Here is a 17,602-nt window from a genome sequence, read left to right as displayed (position 1 = left end):
CACCCTATTTCTGAGAGCCCTATGGTCAAAGGTAGTGCACTATATAGGGCATATGATGCCATTTGTGACTGAGTCTTTTTCATTAGCAGCCAGGGCAACATTTGGCTTCCCACGGTGCTTCAGAACAAAGAGTATGTCTGAAAGCAGGGAGCCTTCACGTGGCTGTGTGGCGCTCTAATTGCTCTCTCCCCCTCTCCCTCCCTCTCTTGTGGAGCCAACAGTGTCAACAGGTCCTCCATTTTAAAAACAGCACAGGGGAGTTATAGGGGAGCAGAGCGTCACTGCTCAGCCAGCCATTGGCAGAAGGGCCTACTCCAGAGGTGGAGGGAGAGAAAGGGCGAGAGTGTGTATCCAAATCCACTTGATCTACTAACAAGGTCCCAGCTTGTCTGACAGCAAACAAACAAACAAAAGTTGATGTAAACGTGGTTAAAACTTGGTTACTTACAGGACTGACACAATGTCACCTCGACGTACTTGGTAGTTCCTCACACTCCAGCGGTTCAGGAGCACCACGTCAGACCCTGTCACATTCCCCTCAGGATTCAGGGAAGGCTGAGACGACACACACATGCACACAAACACAAAAGAGGTGAGTCAGTCACATCAGAAAGAAACAAGGGAAACGAGCAACATTGTCATCAGTGGCCTGGACAGAAGAACAGCAGCTAGGGCCAAGCACAGGGCAACCAGGGAACAGAAGACAGACTGAATGACATATTCCTCTTAGAGAAGTGAAGCGGACTCCTGCCATACTGAGCTAAATACTGTATCTAGCCTATCAAATCAAAGTTTATTTGTCACGTGCGCCGAATAAAACAGTGAAATGCTTACTTACAGGCTCTTACCAACAGTGCAAAAAAAGGTATTAGGTGAACAATAGGTAAGTAAAAAGGTAAAACAACAGTAAAAAAACGGTGAAAAATAACAGTAGTGAGGGTACATACAGGCACCGGTTAGTCGGGCTGATTGAGGTAGTATGTACATGTAGATTTGTTAAAGTGACTATGCACATATGATAAACAGAGAGTAGCAGTAGCGTAAAAGAGGGGTTGGTGGGACAGAATGCAGATAGCCCAGTTAGCCAATGTGAGGGGGCACTGGTTGGTCAGGCCAATTGAGGTAGTACAGTTGACATACACCTTCGCCAAATACATTTGAACTCAGTTTTTCACAATTCCTGACATTTAATCCTAGTAAAAATGCCCTGTCTTAGGTCAGTTCAATGTAAGAATGTGAAATGTCAGAATAATAGCAAAGAGAATGATTTATTTCAGCTTATATTTCTTTCATCACATTCACAGTGGGTCAGAAGTTTACATACACTCAATTAGTATTTGGTAACATTGCCTTAAAATTGTTTAACTTGGATCAAACGTTTCAGGTAGCCTTCCACAAGCTTCCCACAATAAGTTGGGTGAAGTTTGGCCCATTCCACCTCACAGAGCTGGTGTAACTGAGTCAGGATTCTAGGCCTCCTTGCTCGCACACACTTTCTCAGTTCTGCCCATACATTTTCTATAGGATTGAGGTCAGGGCTTTGTGATGGCTACTCCAATACCTTGACTTTGTTGTCCTTAAGCCATTTTGCCACAACTTTGTAAGTATGCTTGGGGTCATTGTCCATTTGGAAGACTCATTTGCGACCAAGCTTTAACTTCCTGACTGATGTCTTGAGATGTTGCTTCAATATATCCACATAATTTTCCTCCCTCATGATGCCATCTATTTTGTGAAGTGCACCAGTCCCTCCTACAGCAAAGCACCCCCATAACATGATGCTGCCACCCCCGTGCTTCATGGAGGGGATGGTGTTCTCCGGCTTGCAAGCCTCCCCCTTTTTCCTCCTAACATAACAATGGTTATTAAGGCCAAACAGTTATATTTTTGTTTCATCAGACCAGAGGACATTTCTCCAAAAAGTACGATCTTTGTCCCCATGTGCAGTTGCAAACCGTAGTCTGTGGCGGTTTTGGAGCAGTGGCTTCTTCCTTGCTGAGCGGCCTTTCAGGTTGTCGATATAGGACTCGTTTTACTGTGGATATAGATACTTCTGTACCGGTTTCCTCCAGCATCTTCACAGGGTCCTTTGCTGTTGTTCTGGGATTGATTTGCACTTTTCGCACCAAAGTACATTCATCTCTAGGAGACAGAACCTGAGCGGCATGACGGCTGCGTGGTTCCATGGTGTTTATACTTGCGTACTATTGTTTGTACAGATGAACGCATACCTTCAGCCGTTTGGAAATTGCTCCCAAGGATGAACCAGACCTGTGGAGGAAATGTTTCTGAGGTCTTAGCTGATTTCTTTTGATTTTCCTATGATGTCAAGCAAAGAGGCACTGAGTTTGAAGGTAGGCCTTGAAATACATCCACAGGTACACCTCCAAATGACTCAAATTATGTCAATTAGCCTATCAGAAGCTTCTAAAGCCATGACATCATTTTCTGGAATTTTCCAAGCTGTTTAAAAGGCACAGTCAACTTAGTGTGTGTACACTTCTGACCCACTGGAATAGTGATACAGTGAATTATAAGTGAAATAATCTGTGTGCAAAGAATTGTTGGAAAAATTACTTGTGTCATGCACAAAGTAGATGTCCTAACCGACTTGCAAAAACTATAGTTTGTTAACAAGAAATTTGCGGAATGGTTGAAAAAAAAAGTTTCAATGACTCTTACCTAAAGTATATGTAAACTTCCGACGTCAACTGTATGTACATGAATGTATAGTTAAAGTGACTATGCACATATGATAAACAGAGAGTAGCAGTAGCGTAAAAGAGAGGTTGGGGGAGGCACACAATGCAAATAGTCAGGGTAGCCATTTGACTACCTGTTCAGAAATCTTATGGCTTGGGGGTAAAAACTGTTGAGAAGCCTTTTTGTCCTAGACTTGGCACTACGGTACCACTTGCCGTGCGGTAGTAGAGAGACCAGTCTGTCTTTTTAGGGCCTTCGCCTGGTGCAGAGGTCCTGGATGGCAGGCAGCTTAGCCCCAGTGATGTACTGGGCCGTACGCACTACCCTCTGTAGTGCCTTGCGATCGGAGGGTGATCAATTGCCGTACCAGGCAGTGATGCAACCAGTCAGGGTGCTCTTGATGTTGCATCTGTAGAACCTTTTGAGGATCTGAGGACCCATGCCAAATATTTTTAGTTTCCTGAGGGGGAATAGGCTTTGTCGTGCCCTCTTCACAACTGTCTTGGTGTGGACCATTCTAGTTTGTTGGTGATGTGGACACCAAGGAACTTGAAGCTCTCAACTTGCTCCACTACAGCCCCGTCGATGAGAATGGGGGCGTGCTCGTTCCTCCTTTTCCTGTAGTCCACAATAATCTCCTTAGTCATGGTTATGTTGAGGGATAGGTTGTTATTCTGTCACCACCCGGCAAGGACCCTGACCTCCTCTCTGTAGGCTGTCTCGTCGTTGTCGGTGATCAGGCCAACCACTGTTGTGTCGTCTGCAAACTTAATGATGGTGTTGGAGTCGTGCCTGGCCATGCAGTCGTGGGTGAACAGGGAGTACAGGAGGGGACTGAACACGCATCCCTGGGGGGGCTCCAATGTTGAGGATCAGCGTGGCAGATGTGTTGCTACCTACCCTCACCACCTGGGGGCGGCCCGTCAGGAAGTCCAGGATCCAGTTGCAGAGGGAGGTGTTTAGTCCCAGGATCCTTAGCTTAGTGATGAGCTTTGAGGGTAATATGGTGTTGAACGCTGAGCTGTAGTCAATGAATAGCATTCTCACATAGGTGTTCCTTTTGTCCAGGTGGGAAAGGGCAGTGTGGAGCGCAATAGAGATTGCATCATCTGTGGATCTGTTTGGGCGGTATTCAAAACACTTCATGGCTACGGACCTGAGTGCTACGGGTCTGTAGTAATTTAGGCAGGTTGCCTTCGTGTTCTTGGGCACAGGGACTATGGTGGTCTGCTTGAAACATGTTGGTATTACAGACTCAATCAGGGACATGTTGAAAATGTCAGTGAAGACACCTGTCAGTTGGTCAGCACATGCCAGGAGCACACGTCCTGGTAATCCGTCTGGCTCCGCAGCCTTGTGAATGTTGACCTACTTAACGGTCTTACTCACGTCGGCTACGGAGAGCGTGATCACACAGTCATCCGGAACAGCTGATGCTCTCATGCATGCTTCAGTGTTGCTTGCCTCAAAGCGAGCATAGAAGTGATTTAGCTCGTCTGGTAGACTCGTGTCACTGGGCAGCTCGTGGCTGTGCTTCCCTATGTAGTCTGTAATAGTTTGCAAGCCCTGCGACATAAGACGAGCATCGGAGCTGGTGTAATACGATTCAATCTTAGCACTGTATTGACGCTTTGCCTGTTTGATGGTTCGTCGGAGGGCATAGCGGGATTTCTTATAAGCTTCCGGGTAAGAGTCCCACACCTTGAAAGCAGCAGCTGTACCCTTTAGCTCAGTGTGAATGTTGCCTGTAATCCATGGCTTCTGGTTGGGGTATGTACGTACAGTCACTGTGTGGACGATGTCCTCGATGCACTTCTTGATATAGCCAGTGACTGATGTGAACTCATCAATGCCATCGGAAGAATGCCGGAACATGTTCCAGTCTGTGATAGCAAAACAGTTCTGTAGTTTAGCATCTGCTTCAACTGACCACTTTTTTTATAGACCGAGTCACTGGTGCTTCCTGCTTTAATTTTTGCTTGTAAGCAGGAATCAGAAGGATAGAATTATGGTCGGATTTACTAAATGGAGGGCGAGGGAGAGCTTTGTACGCGTCTCTGCGTGTGGAGTACAGGTGATCTAGAATTTCTCTCTCTCTGGTTGCACATTTAACATGTTGATAGAAATTAGATAGAACTGATTTAAGTTTCCCTGCATTAAAGTATCCGGCTACTTGGAGCGCCGCCTCTGGGTGAGCGGTTTCTTGTTTGCTTATTTCCTTATACAGCTGACTGAGTGTGGTCTTAGTGCCAGGATCCGTCTGTGGTGGTAAATAAACAGCCACAAAAAGTATAGCTGAAAACTCTCTAGGCAAGTAGTGTGGTCTGCAATTTAATCACAAGATACTCTACTTCAGGCGAGCAAAATCTAGAGACTTCCTTAGATTTCGTGCACCAGCTGTTGTTTACAAATATGCACTGACCGCCCCCCCTCGTCTTACCAGAGTGTGCTGTTCTATCTTGCCGGTGCAGTGTATATCCCGCTAGCTGAATATCCATGTCATCATTCAGCCACGATTCCGTGAAACATAGGATATGACAGTTTTTGATGTCCCGTTGGTAGGATATTCGTGATCGTATCTCGTCTAATTTATTGTCCAATGATTACCGTAAATATTACTCGCCAACGTGCAACGGCAGCTTTCCCACTCGCCTCCTGCAAATCCTAACGAGGCGCCCCGCTCTGTGTCCTCTGTACCTGTGTCTCTTCCTCTTGCAAATAACTGGGATGTTGGCCTTGTCAGGTGTTAGGAGAATGTTCTGTGAGTCCTGCTTGTTGAAGAAAAAATCTTTGTCTAATCCGAGGTGAGTGATCGCTGTCCTGATATCCAGAAGCTCTTTTTTGCCGTAAGATACAGTTGCAGAAACATTTTGTACAAAATAAATTACAAATAACGCAAAGAAAACACATAATAGCACAATTAGTTGGGCGCCTGTTAAACTGCTGCCATTTCTTCCGGCGCCATTTTATATATGTTTGAATGTCTTCCTGTGCCTACAGATTCATACCGACAGATATGGATGAAACACATGTCATACCTTTAAAATCTATTGGAGTGGAACGGTTGCCCTGAGACGCAGCTGTAGGCTAACTAACTATAGAGTCTGACGCCATAGAGGTCTACAGTCATGTCTCGGGGCAAGGGTCAGTACAGAGGTCAATAATCTAAACAACAACACAAACAAGATGATGCACATAACTCCTACAGTACCTCACAGAGTACATCAGGGTTGGACAAGTTTAGTACCTTCCAGTTTCCCTCAGGTTTGTACCTTGTGAACATGACCCAGTATAATTTTCTCTTTACCCAGTGAGTCCACAAAATGAACTATTTCACCCTCAATGGGAAACACAAGAGGGTTTCTCAACAACCGTGACTAACTCTATCGTATACAGTGTAGTACGCCTATAGTCTGTGAAATCCCCCCACAGAAATAATTCATTCTTACAACTTAGTTTGTGTCACTTTATCGAAGAGCTAGTGTGTGACGAAACCCCACTCCAAGCAGCGGGTGACATGACACAGGAAGAATGATTCATTAAACAGGATGTGCACAGGCCATTTCACGCTTGCCGGGGTAATTGACAGAATATCTCTTATCCGTCTGCTGAAAATAAATATCCCATACGAGTGCTGCCAGCCACAGAATGTATCTGTTACAGTTGGATACGTTATCATTTTCACTTGTCATATTTTACCATATTACATGCTGTATTGTTTCAAAGACGTTTATCTTGCTAGCTTGAAAGCACCCTAGAATTAATAAAAACCGAGAGAAAAAAACAACACAGGAGACAAGGAAAGTTAGATCAAATAAGATTGTCTGGTCAACAATTCAATCTTGTGAGCACTGCAGCCTTAGGCAAGACAACGCAAGGGTTTTGAAAGGATTCTTGTTTAAACTATCACGGTCTTGTAGGAGGAGAGGCAAAGTGAGGCAACTGTCTGTCTACACAACTAGAACATAGCGAAATCCTAACGACTCCAACAATGTAAACAGCGTTCAGTATCTGAACGTATGGACTTACTAATTAGTAGTATGGGAGGAGAGGAGGCAGATCAATAACGATCTTCTTCAGACAAACATTTGTTGTTACATTTCTTTCTTTCTTACTTACTTAGAAAACCATGTAAATATACTTGGATGCTAATTACGTCACATGGGATGGTACAAACGAAACTATATCACGCTGTATAGATTCTCTAGTCAACCATTCACAAGAAGCTAAACTGCCATCCAACACTGTCAACAGGGAGGACAAGCCCCAGCCAATGAGGTGAAACCAATGGGTCTCAGTTGCCCGACTGACTTACCTTGATGCCTATATAGCTACAGATGTATACCAGATTAACTCTGTTTGACAGCAGAATGAAAGATGAACGTGCATTAAGCATAGAGGTTTAAAACAAGTGTTTATGTATGTTTTCTTAATGTGAGCAAAGATGTGAGATGCATTTGATGTATTTCATCACGCCAAGTGTCAACCCAGGCCATGAAGTATGACTTCTGTTGTATTGTATGGCTTCTGAATCTGAGCAAGGCTAAATGTCTTCTGTGGTATAGGTATTTGAATTGTGGGGTGAGGTAAGGCCAATTTATTCCATTCAATAGAACCTCTCCCTCTCTTTACTGTATGATACAGTAGATACCGAGATGCAATTAACTCTGTTACAAAAGGAAAGTGGGGCTTTGAAAAAGTACAACAAGATCAGAAGGAATTGATGGAGAAAGCAGAAAGCATGTGTCTCACCTGCATTGAGGCTCCTTCTACTCGTGCTACATAGGCAAAGCGGTCCAGAACAGTGACAGTTACGGGCACTGCCACGAAGAAGCCGCTCACAAACGCCCGGATATACCTGCGCCCAGCCCCGGCCTGCTGAGCCATCACCTAGGGACAGGAGAACACAGTTCAGCCATCATAATTGGAACACAGCCATAAGAACTCAGCATGCAACAGCAAATGGAGAATCAGATAGTAGGGAGTTTGTATTGGCAAGAACAGAATGTCATTTCAGTAATTTCTCACTCAGAGAGAACACATATTGCATGCAGGCATTTCTCATCCTTCTCTGCCCTCTGTTCTCAAAAACGACAGCAGGACAGCAAGACAAGTGTGAAATAACAGAGTGACAGACCAAAGACCCTAGACAGGCTAATGCATCAGTGGCTTTAAATAACACAACCACCAGGCAGATACTCAAACTTTGTTGTTACTGATTGTGTTCGTGAGATACTTTAAAAAGTTTATGCTTCAGAGGTGCATCAAATATTCCTTGGTGGTACTGTAGCATGTCCTTACCTATCCTTAGTGTTGCACGTTATACCGAAACTTCGGTACTAGAACATGAATAACGTCTCGGGTACTATATATATATATATTTTTTTTTTTGTTGTTGTTGTTGACTTTCTGTACTTCTGTCAATGTGTCTCACGGATCAAGCCTGTCTGCCAGCGCAACCGATCCCTTACTATAGCGTGCACCGTACCTGCTCCACTTACCCATTGCTAGCCTGCACTGGGAGTCTGGGCTGCGTCATGTTAGCTCCCCACTCATGCTGCACAGAAGATAACACATTTGAATCCGACACGGCATGTAGAAATTAATTAATTAAAACGGTTAATTACTGTTCGCAAAACAATGTCCATACAAGCTAGAAGACTTCACAATGCAAAAAGATACCGGTAGCTTCCAACTTTGCAGGCTAACTTTTGTTGATTTACAAAGTTTATCAATAGAGATTTACCTTTCAAATAAATGTTTACCATTATGTTGTTATGTAGTTAGATTGTTTAAACCAAAGTCAAGTTGATTGTATAATTTATGAATTAATGCATACATGGATGTCTCTGAAAAATATTGACATCATAAAATGATAATGTATTGATATTGAACTTAGGGCTGACCCCATTTAGTCGACTGGTCGATAGGCTGTTGGTCAACTGAGATATTCTTAGTCTAGCAGAGGCAAATATATAAAAATATAAATATATATTTGGCACATGAGACACCTGTCTGATTCACGCCTGTCTGATTGGACTAATCCATTGCGGAGGCCACAGGGATGGCACACCAGTATTACATTTAGCGTTAATTACCATAATTTGTCATCTACAATGTTTGTTATGGTCATTTATGTTAATTCAATATATTTTTATTACAGTCTTACCGTTGTCATTGTAGGAGCGGACACGTTTGCAGAGCTCACAACCTAAGTTTGGTTTATCTCATTCCATTTATGAGTAAGGACACGGCGTGCCTGATTACGCATAGAACTAGGTCTAGGCTACCTGGCCTTGGACCCAAGTTAATACACTGCTCAAAAAAATAAAGAGAACACTTAAACAACACAATGTAACTCCAAGTCAATCACACTTCTGTGAAATCAAACTGTCCACTTAGGAAGCAACACTGATTGACAATACATTTCACATGCTGCTGTGCAAATGGAATAGACAACAGGTGGAAATTATAGGCAATTAGCAAGACACCCCCAATAAAGGAGTGGTTCTGCAGGTGGTGACCACAGACCACTTCTCAGTTCCTATGCTTCCTGGCTGATGTTTTGGTCACTTTTGAATGCTGGCGGTGCTTTCCCTCTAGTGGTAGCATGAGACGGAGTCTACAACCCACACAAGTGGCTCAGGTAGTGCAGCTCATCCAGGATGGCACATCAATGCGAGCTGTGGCAAGAAGGTTTGCTGTGTCTGTCAGCGTAGTGTCCAGAGCATGGAGGCGCTACCAGGAGACAGGCCAGTACATCAGGAGACGTGGAGGAGGCCGTAGGAGGGCAACAACCCAGCAGCAGGACCGCTACCTCCGCCTTTGTGCAAGGAGGAGCAGGAGGAGCACTGCCAGAGCCCTGCAAAATGACCTCCAGCAGGCCACAAATGTGCATGTGTCTGCTCAAACGGTCAGAAACAGACTCCATGAGGGTGGTATGAGGGCCTGACGTCCACAGGTGGGGTTGTGCTTACAGCCCAACACCGTACCGTGCAGGACGTTTGGCATTTGCCAGAGAACACCAAGATTGGCAAATTCGCCACTGGCGCCCTGTGCTCTTCACAGTGCGGTGCGGTTGGCCCTGGGTTCCTCCTAATGCAAGACAATGCTAGACCTCATGTGGCTGGAGTGTGTCAGCAGTTCCTGCAAGAGGAAGGCATTGATGCTATGGACAGGCCCGCCCGTTCCCCAGACCTGAATCCAATTGAGCACATCTGGGACATCATGTCTCGCTCCATCCACCAACGCCACGTTGCACCACAGACTGTCCAGGAGTTGGCGGATGCTTTAGTCCAGGTCTGGGAGGAGATCCCGCCACCTCATCAGGAGCATGCCCAGGCGTTGTAGGGAGGTCATACAGGCACGTGGAGGCCACACACACTACTGAGCCTCATTTTGACTTGTTTTAAGGACATTACATCAAAGTTGGATCAGCCTGTAGTGTGGTTTTCCACTTTAATTTTCAGTGTGACTCCAAATCCAGACCTCCATGGGTTGATAAATTTGATTTCCATTGATCATTTTTGTGTGATTTTGTTGTCAGCACATTCAACTATGTAAAGAAAAAAGTATTTAATAAGAATATTTAATTCATTCAGATCTAGGATGTGTTATTTTAGTGTTCCCTTTATTTTTTTGAGCAGTGTAGTTGATACAATGTTTCAAGTACCTTGCAGATAGGCCATGCGATGTATAGGATATTTATTTTAAAAATATATGGTTATTTTCTACCTGTGGGCTAAAATATTATTATTTGTTGGCTTCATGTAGGCTATTTTTACATATTGGCAAAGGCAATAGAAGTTACAAATCTAAAAGTATAATTTTCAATTAGATAGAATTCTGATTAACCACTTTATTAGAGACTTTATTATAAATTAAATGAACCTGTTCCACAAAATGTGCATATGAAAATCATAACTGGCATGCAGATCAGTAGAAAGAAATGGTACGATTACTTGGCACTCCAAATGGAAAAGGTTGCCGAAAGCTGGTGTAGCCTATTACCGGAAACTTCCAGAGCATAACGGCAGGATCTGTGATGGCCAGCAGCAGCAGGCAGCGAAAGGAGGAGGGTCGGGTATGGATCGTTTTTTTTCTTCTTCTGGTTAAGATGTATTAATCTCTGGCTCACTCTTTAGAAATGTGTAGGCAAAGTAGCCTATATATTGTTGATTTTAGTCAAACATAGGGTGTCTCTATATGGAAAAATACCAGATTTAGTGTATCGGTTTCGAAATCAAAATGCTGGTATCATGACAACACTAGTGGCTATTGCTTTGAAACAATAACAACCCTCCGTGCAAATATTGTTTTCCAATGGCTGGCAAAAATTGTCAACAATATTGTTTCAACATACTTTCCTTGTTATTTCAACTTCCTGCAGTAGTGTTACATCAACCTTTTGGGCTAGTTGGTTGAATGTGCAAAAAGTAGCCTAAACAGTGTTAATGAATGTGACTGCCTTTCAATAGAGGAGAACAGGACATAAGTAGACCCGGACAGAACAAGATCCGCCCAAGGACACAACCGCCTAGCCAATTAAGGCCAACCTGCATCACACATCCTCTCAGCCTCTGGCCCCATGACTGCTCTGCTCCAGCCCGAGTCAACCTGCTGTAATGAAGCTAATTAAAGATGCACTATGCAGAAATCTCTACGCCATTTCCTGGTTGCTAAAATTCTAAGTTCGCCTAATTTCAGTTTGTGACAAAACAAGAAACTATGGTGTAGAGAATCATTGTACCATCTAAACTGCTGTGAAATATATTTCCCATAACCAAAACTATTGTATTTTCAGCTGTTTGAAGCTGGTGTACAAAAACGAAAGTTTAAGACGCAAAAACGAAACGTAAGAATGAAAGCATAGAAATAGCGTACACAGAACAGATCTACAGCTTCTTAGACTTGCTGTCAATGAGAATGACAGATCTGTAACTCATATTTCTATGTGAATTTGGTCAGGTCACCCAAAAAGTCACATATTGCAGCTTTAAAAAGGCCAAGCACAGAGCAGGTGGAGTCAACCTGCACCCATAGCACTCACACAGGGCTGAGGAAACACACACACTGACAAAACTCACTTGGCACACATTGGTTAAATCAACGTTGTTTCAACGTAATTTGGAAATTTACATGGAAAATAAGTAATCAATTTTACAAAACTGTTTTGTGAAATTTCAACCACAGGAGTTTGTCATCATGGTAACCAATTTTTAACAGACAAACCTTACATAAAATATGATATAGACAGTCCCTATTGGCCTAGGATTCCAACCTTTGGTTGATTTGAAATGGAATTTACAAGTTAATACCAAATATGTTGGATTCACATCTCCATCTCAAACAAAAATCTAAGTTAAAGAATAGGACTGTATTTAATGTGCATTTAAAGTTTGATTTGATTCATTCACATTCTTTAACTTACATGCTTGGTTGAAATGGAGGTGTGAATCCAACATGGGAATTATTAATTTGTAGACAAACTGAATTATAGCCAGACTCAATGGCACAGATGGAACTATCCAAGCAGAAGATACATCTGCTTCAAACATTGATATTTGGTTGCATTGACAACCAAAAAAATATTCAATATCCCTTTTACAATACAGTAAAAATGCTCGATTCAATTCTCCATCTCAACCTAAAATAAAAAAGTTAAAGAATGTGATTAAGCCTGTGGCTCAGATGGAACTATCCAAGCAGTAGATCCATATCCTTTAAATGTTGATATTTGGTTGAGTTGTCAACCAAATACAACCAAACTCAATATTACCTTTGTAATACAGTAAATAGTCTACAATAATTTTTTTAAATTAAAAACACCCAAAACTACTCTTCCTTTCATTTACAATATTTTTGCGAACAAATGTTTCATTTTGGTGTTATAATAAAGTTGGTAGCAACATGGAAAATCATTCGGAATATCTGTTGTAGCTTAAGTCATCTACAAAATCCACAATGCAATGCTCTCTCTATGGGCTGGCTAGCTAGCAAATGTAGGTATACACAATAATACCAAAGACAACATCAGCAAGTAACTTAGCTGTAGAATTGCCTAAACAAACTGCACTAGAGTCTACAACGTCACCATATTCAAAATGCAGATTGATGTGCCTCACAGAGTAGTCTAACATTCGCAATGGCAGATAGACTTTTGAGGAGATGGGAAACATTGCCCATGCTACGTCAATGGGCAATGCATTCTGGGCAATTCTGGGTCAAGGTGCGCTCTCCTTCAAGGAGTGGAGGGGAGTCTATTGGGCACTAGGTCAAAATCCCTACATTAGCATCAATTTTGTCAACAAGAAGTGCAAATATTTTCCGAGATGTGAGATAATTAACTTGCTATCTGTAGTATCGTAAAGTTTAGGAATCGTGACATTACATACTTTCGAGGAAAATAGGCACGTCGACATATACACTGACTTTGAGAAGATATTGCGTGACGATTAGCTTTGCAACCATGTGACGCAGCATGACAAAGTGAACGCGATAGATCGACAGTCTGCTGGGTGGGGCGTTACACATTCCTTTATTCATTGGATTCCTATCTCCTTTCTAGAATATATCTGGCAACGGCACCATGCAATGCACCCTGGACTCAAGAGGCAGACAAATAGGAAAAATGTGCTAGAACCTCCGTTAAATTACACATTTCTAGAGGTAGGTATATCGCAAACATTTGACCAATGGCTCATTGGAGAGAAGACGTCATCCCGAGTTTTGAAATCTGACATGTATAATAGATGTCTTTGCGATCTTAAAGTCATATTCCTATTAACTTCCAGTGTAGTGAGAGCGGCTTTATCACAGTACTACGTCATACCGTCCGGATTTCTGCCTGCTTGAAAGCCAATATCTCAGATACACGTGAAAACATGAAATGACACAGGGAATCGATAGAACATGCACAAAAACAATATAGCATTCAAAAATGGGTGAACCTTTCCTTTAAGGCTATGTTACAAAATAATGTTACAGTATTTATTCGAACTTAAAATGAGTAACACATCATGGCCACATTGAGGTTACTGTAACAAATGTATTCTTATGTAATCATAGAAAGCGTGCATGTTCAAGATAACATGCAAAGGTCGCAAGTGTAACGGATGTGAAATGGTTAACGATGGTGCGCGCTAATAGCCTTTCAATCGGTGACGTCACTTGCTCTGAGACCTTGAAGTAGTGGTTCCCCTTGCTCTGCAAGTTAAGTTTAACTTTAGTCCGTCCCCTCGCCCCGACCCGGGGCGCGAACCAGGGACCCTCTGCACACATCAACAACAGTCACCCACGAAGCATCGTTACCCATCGCTCCACAAAAGCCACGGCCCTTGCAGAGCAAGGGGAACCACTACTTCAAGGTCTCAAAGCAAGTGACGTCACCGATTGAAACGCTATTAGCGCGCACCACCGCTAACTAGCTAGCCATTTCACATCGGTTACACAGGTCTGTGGGAATCTTCACAAATGCTATAATAATCTGTAAAGGCATTGACTACTTGCACCATGTACTTTAATGTAATCTCATCTGCAATCCAGGTCATTTGGTTGTGCTATTAGATGAAGCACAGTGATAACGCAATTAAGTTGGTGTACAAATAAAACAATATCTGACATTGTTTTCCCATTTGAACTTGTGTCCTTTTAGACGGTTCACCGCACAGTGATAACTCATTTACAGTTGAGTTGGAAGTTTACATACACCTTAGCCAAATACATTTGAACTCAGGTTTTCCACCATTCCTGACATTTAATCCTAGTAAAATGTACCTGTCTTAGGTCAGTTAGGATCACCACTTTATTTTAAGAATGTGAAACGTCTGAATAATAGTAGAGAGAATCATTCATTTCAGCTTTTATTTCTTTCATCACATTCACAGTGGGTCAGAAGTTTACATTGTTTAACATGGGTCAAACGTTTTGGGTAGCCTTCCACAAGCTTCCCAAAAAAAGTTGGGTGAATTTTGGCCCATTCCTCCTGAAGGAGCTGGTGTAACTGAGTCAGGTTTGTAGACCTCCTTGCCCACACACGCTTTTTCAGTTCTGCCCATACATTTTCAATAGGATTGAGGTCAGGGCTTTGTGATGGCCACTCCAATGCCTTGACTTTGTTGTCCTTAAGCCATTTTGCCACAACTTTGGAAGTATGCTTGGGGTCATTGTCCACTTGGAAGACCCATTTGCGACCAAGCTTTAACTTCCTGACTGATGTTTTGAGATGTTGCTTCAATATATCCACATCATTTTCCTTCCTCATGATGCCATCTATTTTGTGAAGTGCACCAGTCCCTCCTGCAGCAAAGCACCCCCACAACATGATGCTGCCACCCCCGTGCTTCATGTTTGGAATGGTGTTTTTCGGCTTGCAAGCGTCCCCCTTTTTCTTCCAAACATAACTATGGTCATTATGGCCAAACAGTTATATTTGTGTTTCATCAGACCAGAGGACATTTCTCCAAAAAGTATGATCTTTGTCCCCATGTACAGTTGCAAACCGTAGTCTGGCTTTTTTTATGGAGGTTTTGGAGCAGTGGCTTCTTCCTTGCTGAGTGGCCTTTCAGGTTATGTCGATATAGGACTTGTTTTACTTTTGTACCTGTTTCCTCCAGCATCTTCACAAGGTCCTTTGCTGTTGTTCTGGGATTGATTTACACTTTTCACACCATAGTACGTTCATCTCTAGGAGACAGAACACGTCTCCTTCCTGAGCGGTGTGATGGCTGCATGGTCCCATGGTGTTTATACTTGCGTACTATTGTTTGTACAGATGAACGTGGTACCTTCAGGCGTTTGGAAATTGCTCCCAAGGATGAACCAGACTTGTGGAGGTCTACAATTATTTTTCTGAGGTCTTGGCTCATTTATTTTGATTTTCCCATGATGTCAAGCAAAGAGGCACAGAGTTTGAAGGTAGGCCTTGAAATACATCCACAGGTACACCTCCAATTGACTCAAATGATTTCAATTAGCCTATCAGAAGCTTCAAAAGCCATGACATCATTTTCTGGAATTTTCCAAGCTGTTTAACTTCTGACCCACTGGAATTGTGATATAGTGAATTATGAAATAATCTGTCTGCAAATAATTGTTGTGAAAATGACTTTTTTTGTGAAAGTGTCATTCACAAAGTAGATGTCCTAACCAACTTGCCAAAACTATAGTTTGTTAACAAGAAATTTGTGGAGTGGTTGAAAAGCTTTTAATGACTCCAACCTAAGTGTATGTAAACTTCCGACTTCAACTGTAGGTGACATCTAAACCAAAAATCTGACATTGATTTTCTATTGGAATTTGGTTGTACTTTTAGATGGTTGAAAGCATAGTGATAACACATTGGGAATTCAACAACATTTTGGCAGTTTTTTTGACGAGGTGAAAACAGGTTGTAATCTTATTGATCAACCAAATATCAAATGAAATTTTAAATTGGTCACACACACACGGTTAGCAGACATTATTGTGAGTGTAGCAAAGGTTTTGTGCTTCTAGTTCCGACAGTGCAGCAATATCTATCAAGTAATATCTAACAATTCCACAACAAATACCTAATACACACAAATCTAAGTAAGGAATGGAATAAGAATCTATAAATATATGGACGATATATGGATGAGCAAAAAGAGTACCCAATTCCCAAATTGAAATGACGTGGGGTGCCCAGTGGGTGTGTAGCCTACACACATTATGTAGCCTGCCCACATAGCACAGAGCCCTACAGCATCTACCCTAAACAAATGAACAATTTCCGCACCCCTGTATATTTTCTTTACGTCCTATTAAACACAGTAATCTATTTTCCGAACCCACCATAGGATATTGTAAGACATCAGTTACCATGTGCTAGAGGGAGAGGCACTCCAGCATGGTTGGCAGAAAATCCATTGTAGCATAACAATCCATCCTGACATGAACATATTGCCATTCCTGCACATTAATAGAGTACATAATCCATATCAAAAACAAATTGAATCGCATAAGGCCTATAGAGCGCTTCAGTGAGGGTGGCACAGAGCAGCTGTGCTGCATTAGGCCGGCTTTCCTCCTGTGCTGACTTCTTGCAGAGTTGTGTTCATGGTAACTGACAACCTTTCATTGATTCATATCAAGCCCTAGCCAATAGGGCTGGGAATTGCCAGGGACATCACGATACTTGGGTGCCAATGCGATATGTATTGCAATTCTCACGATTCTATATGTATTGCGATTCGACACTGTGATTTTATTTGCAATTTGATGTTCCAAATACAGTTGAAGTCGTACGTTTACATACACCTTCGCCAAATACATTTAAACTCAGTTTTTCACAATTCCTGACATTTAATCCTAGTAAAAATTCCCTGCCTTAGGTCAGTTAGGATCACCACTTTATTTTAACAATGTGAAATGTCAGAATAATAGTAGAGAGAATTATTTATTTCCGCTGTTATTTCTTTCATCACATTCACAGGGGGTCAGAAGTTTACTTACACTCAATTAGTATTTGGTAGCATTGCCTTTAAATTGCTTAACTTGCGTCAAATGTTTTGGAAAGCCTTCCACAAGCTTCCCACAATATGTTGGGTGAATTTTGGCCCATTCCTCCTCACAGAGCTGGTGTAACTGAGTCAGATTTGTAGGCCTCCTTGCTCGCACACCCTTTTTCAGTTCTGTCCACACATTTTCTGTAGGACGAGGTCAGGGCTTTGTGATGGGCACTCCAATACCTTGACTTTGTTGTCCTTAAGCCATTTTGCCACAACTTTGGAAGTATGCTTGGGGTCATTGTCCATTAGGAAGACCCATTTGCGACCAAGCTTTAACTTCCTGACTGATGTCTTGAGGTGTTGCTTCAATATATCCACATCATTTTCCTCCCTTATGATGCCATCTATTTTGTGAAGTGCACCAGTCCCTC

The 17,602-nt window shown here is 42.4% G+C and overlaps 1 protein-coding gene across 2 annotated transcripts in view; it reads right to left on the bottom strand.

Moving 5' to 3' along the window:
• immp2l (inner mitochondrial membrane peptidase subunit 2) overlaps nt 1–17,602 on the bottom strand; it is a 168,982-nt gene that overhangs the window by 128,761 nt on the left and 22,619 nt on the right. For both annotated transcript variants that reach the window (XM_039001555.1, XM_039001554.1), the window contains exons 2-3: nt 7,456–7,593; nt 449–555 (exon numbers count right to left, since the gene is read on the bottom strand). In XM_039001555.1, the coding sequence (XP_038857483.1) occupies nt 449–555; nt 7,456–7,590 (242 nt within the window). In that variant the 5' untranslated portion in view covers nt 7,591–7,593. The remainder of the gene's footprint in view (nt 1–448; nt 556–7,455; nt 7,594–17,602) is intronic.

The sequence above is a fragment of the Salvelinus namaycush genome, chromosome 9 (genome assembly GCF_016432855.1).
Source record: "Salvelinus namaycush isolate Seneca chromosome 9, SaNama_1.0, whole genome shotgun sequence".
NCBI classification, from domain to species: Eukaryota; Metazoa; Chordata; class Actinopteri; order Salmoniformes; family Salmonidae; genus Salvelinus; species Salvelinus namaycush.
This window is presented reverse-complemented; position numbering and strand designations above follow the sequence as displayed.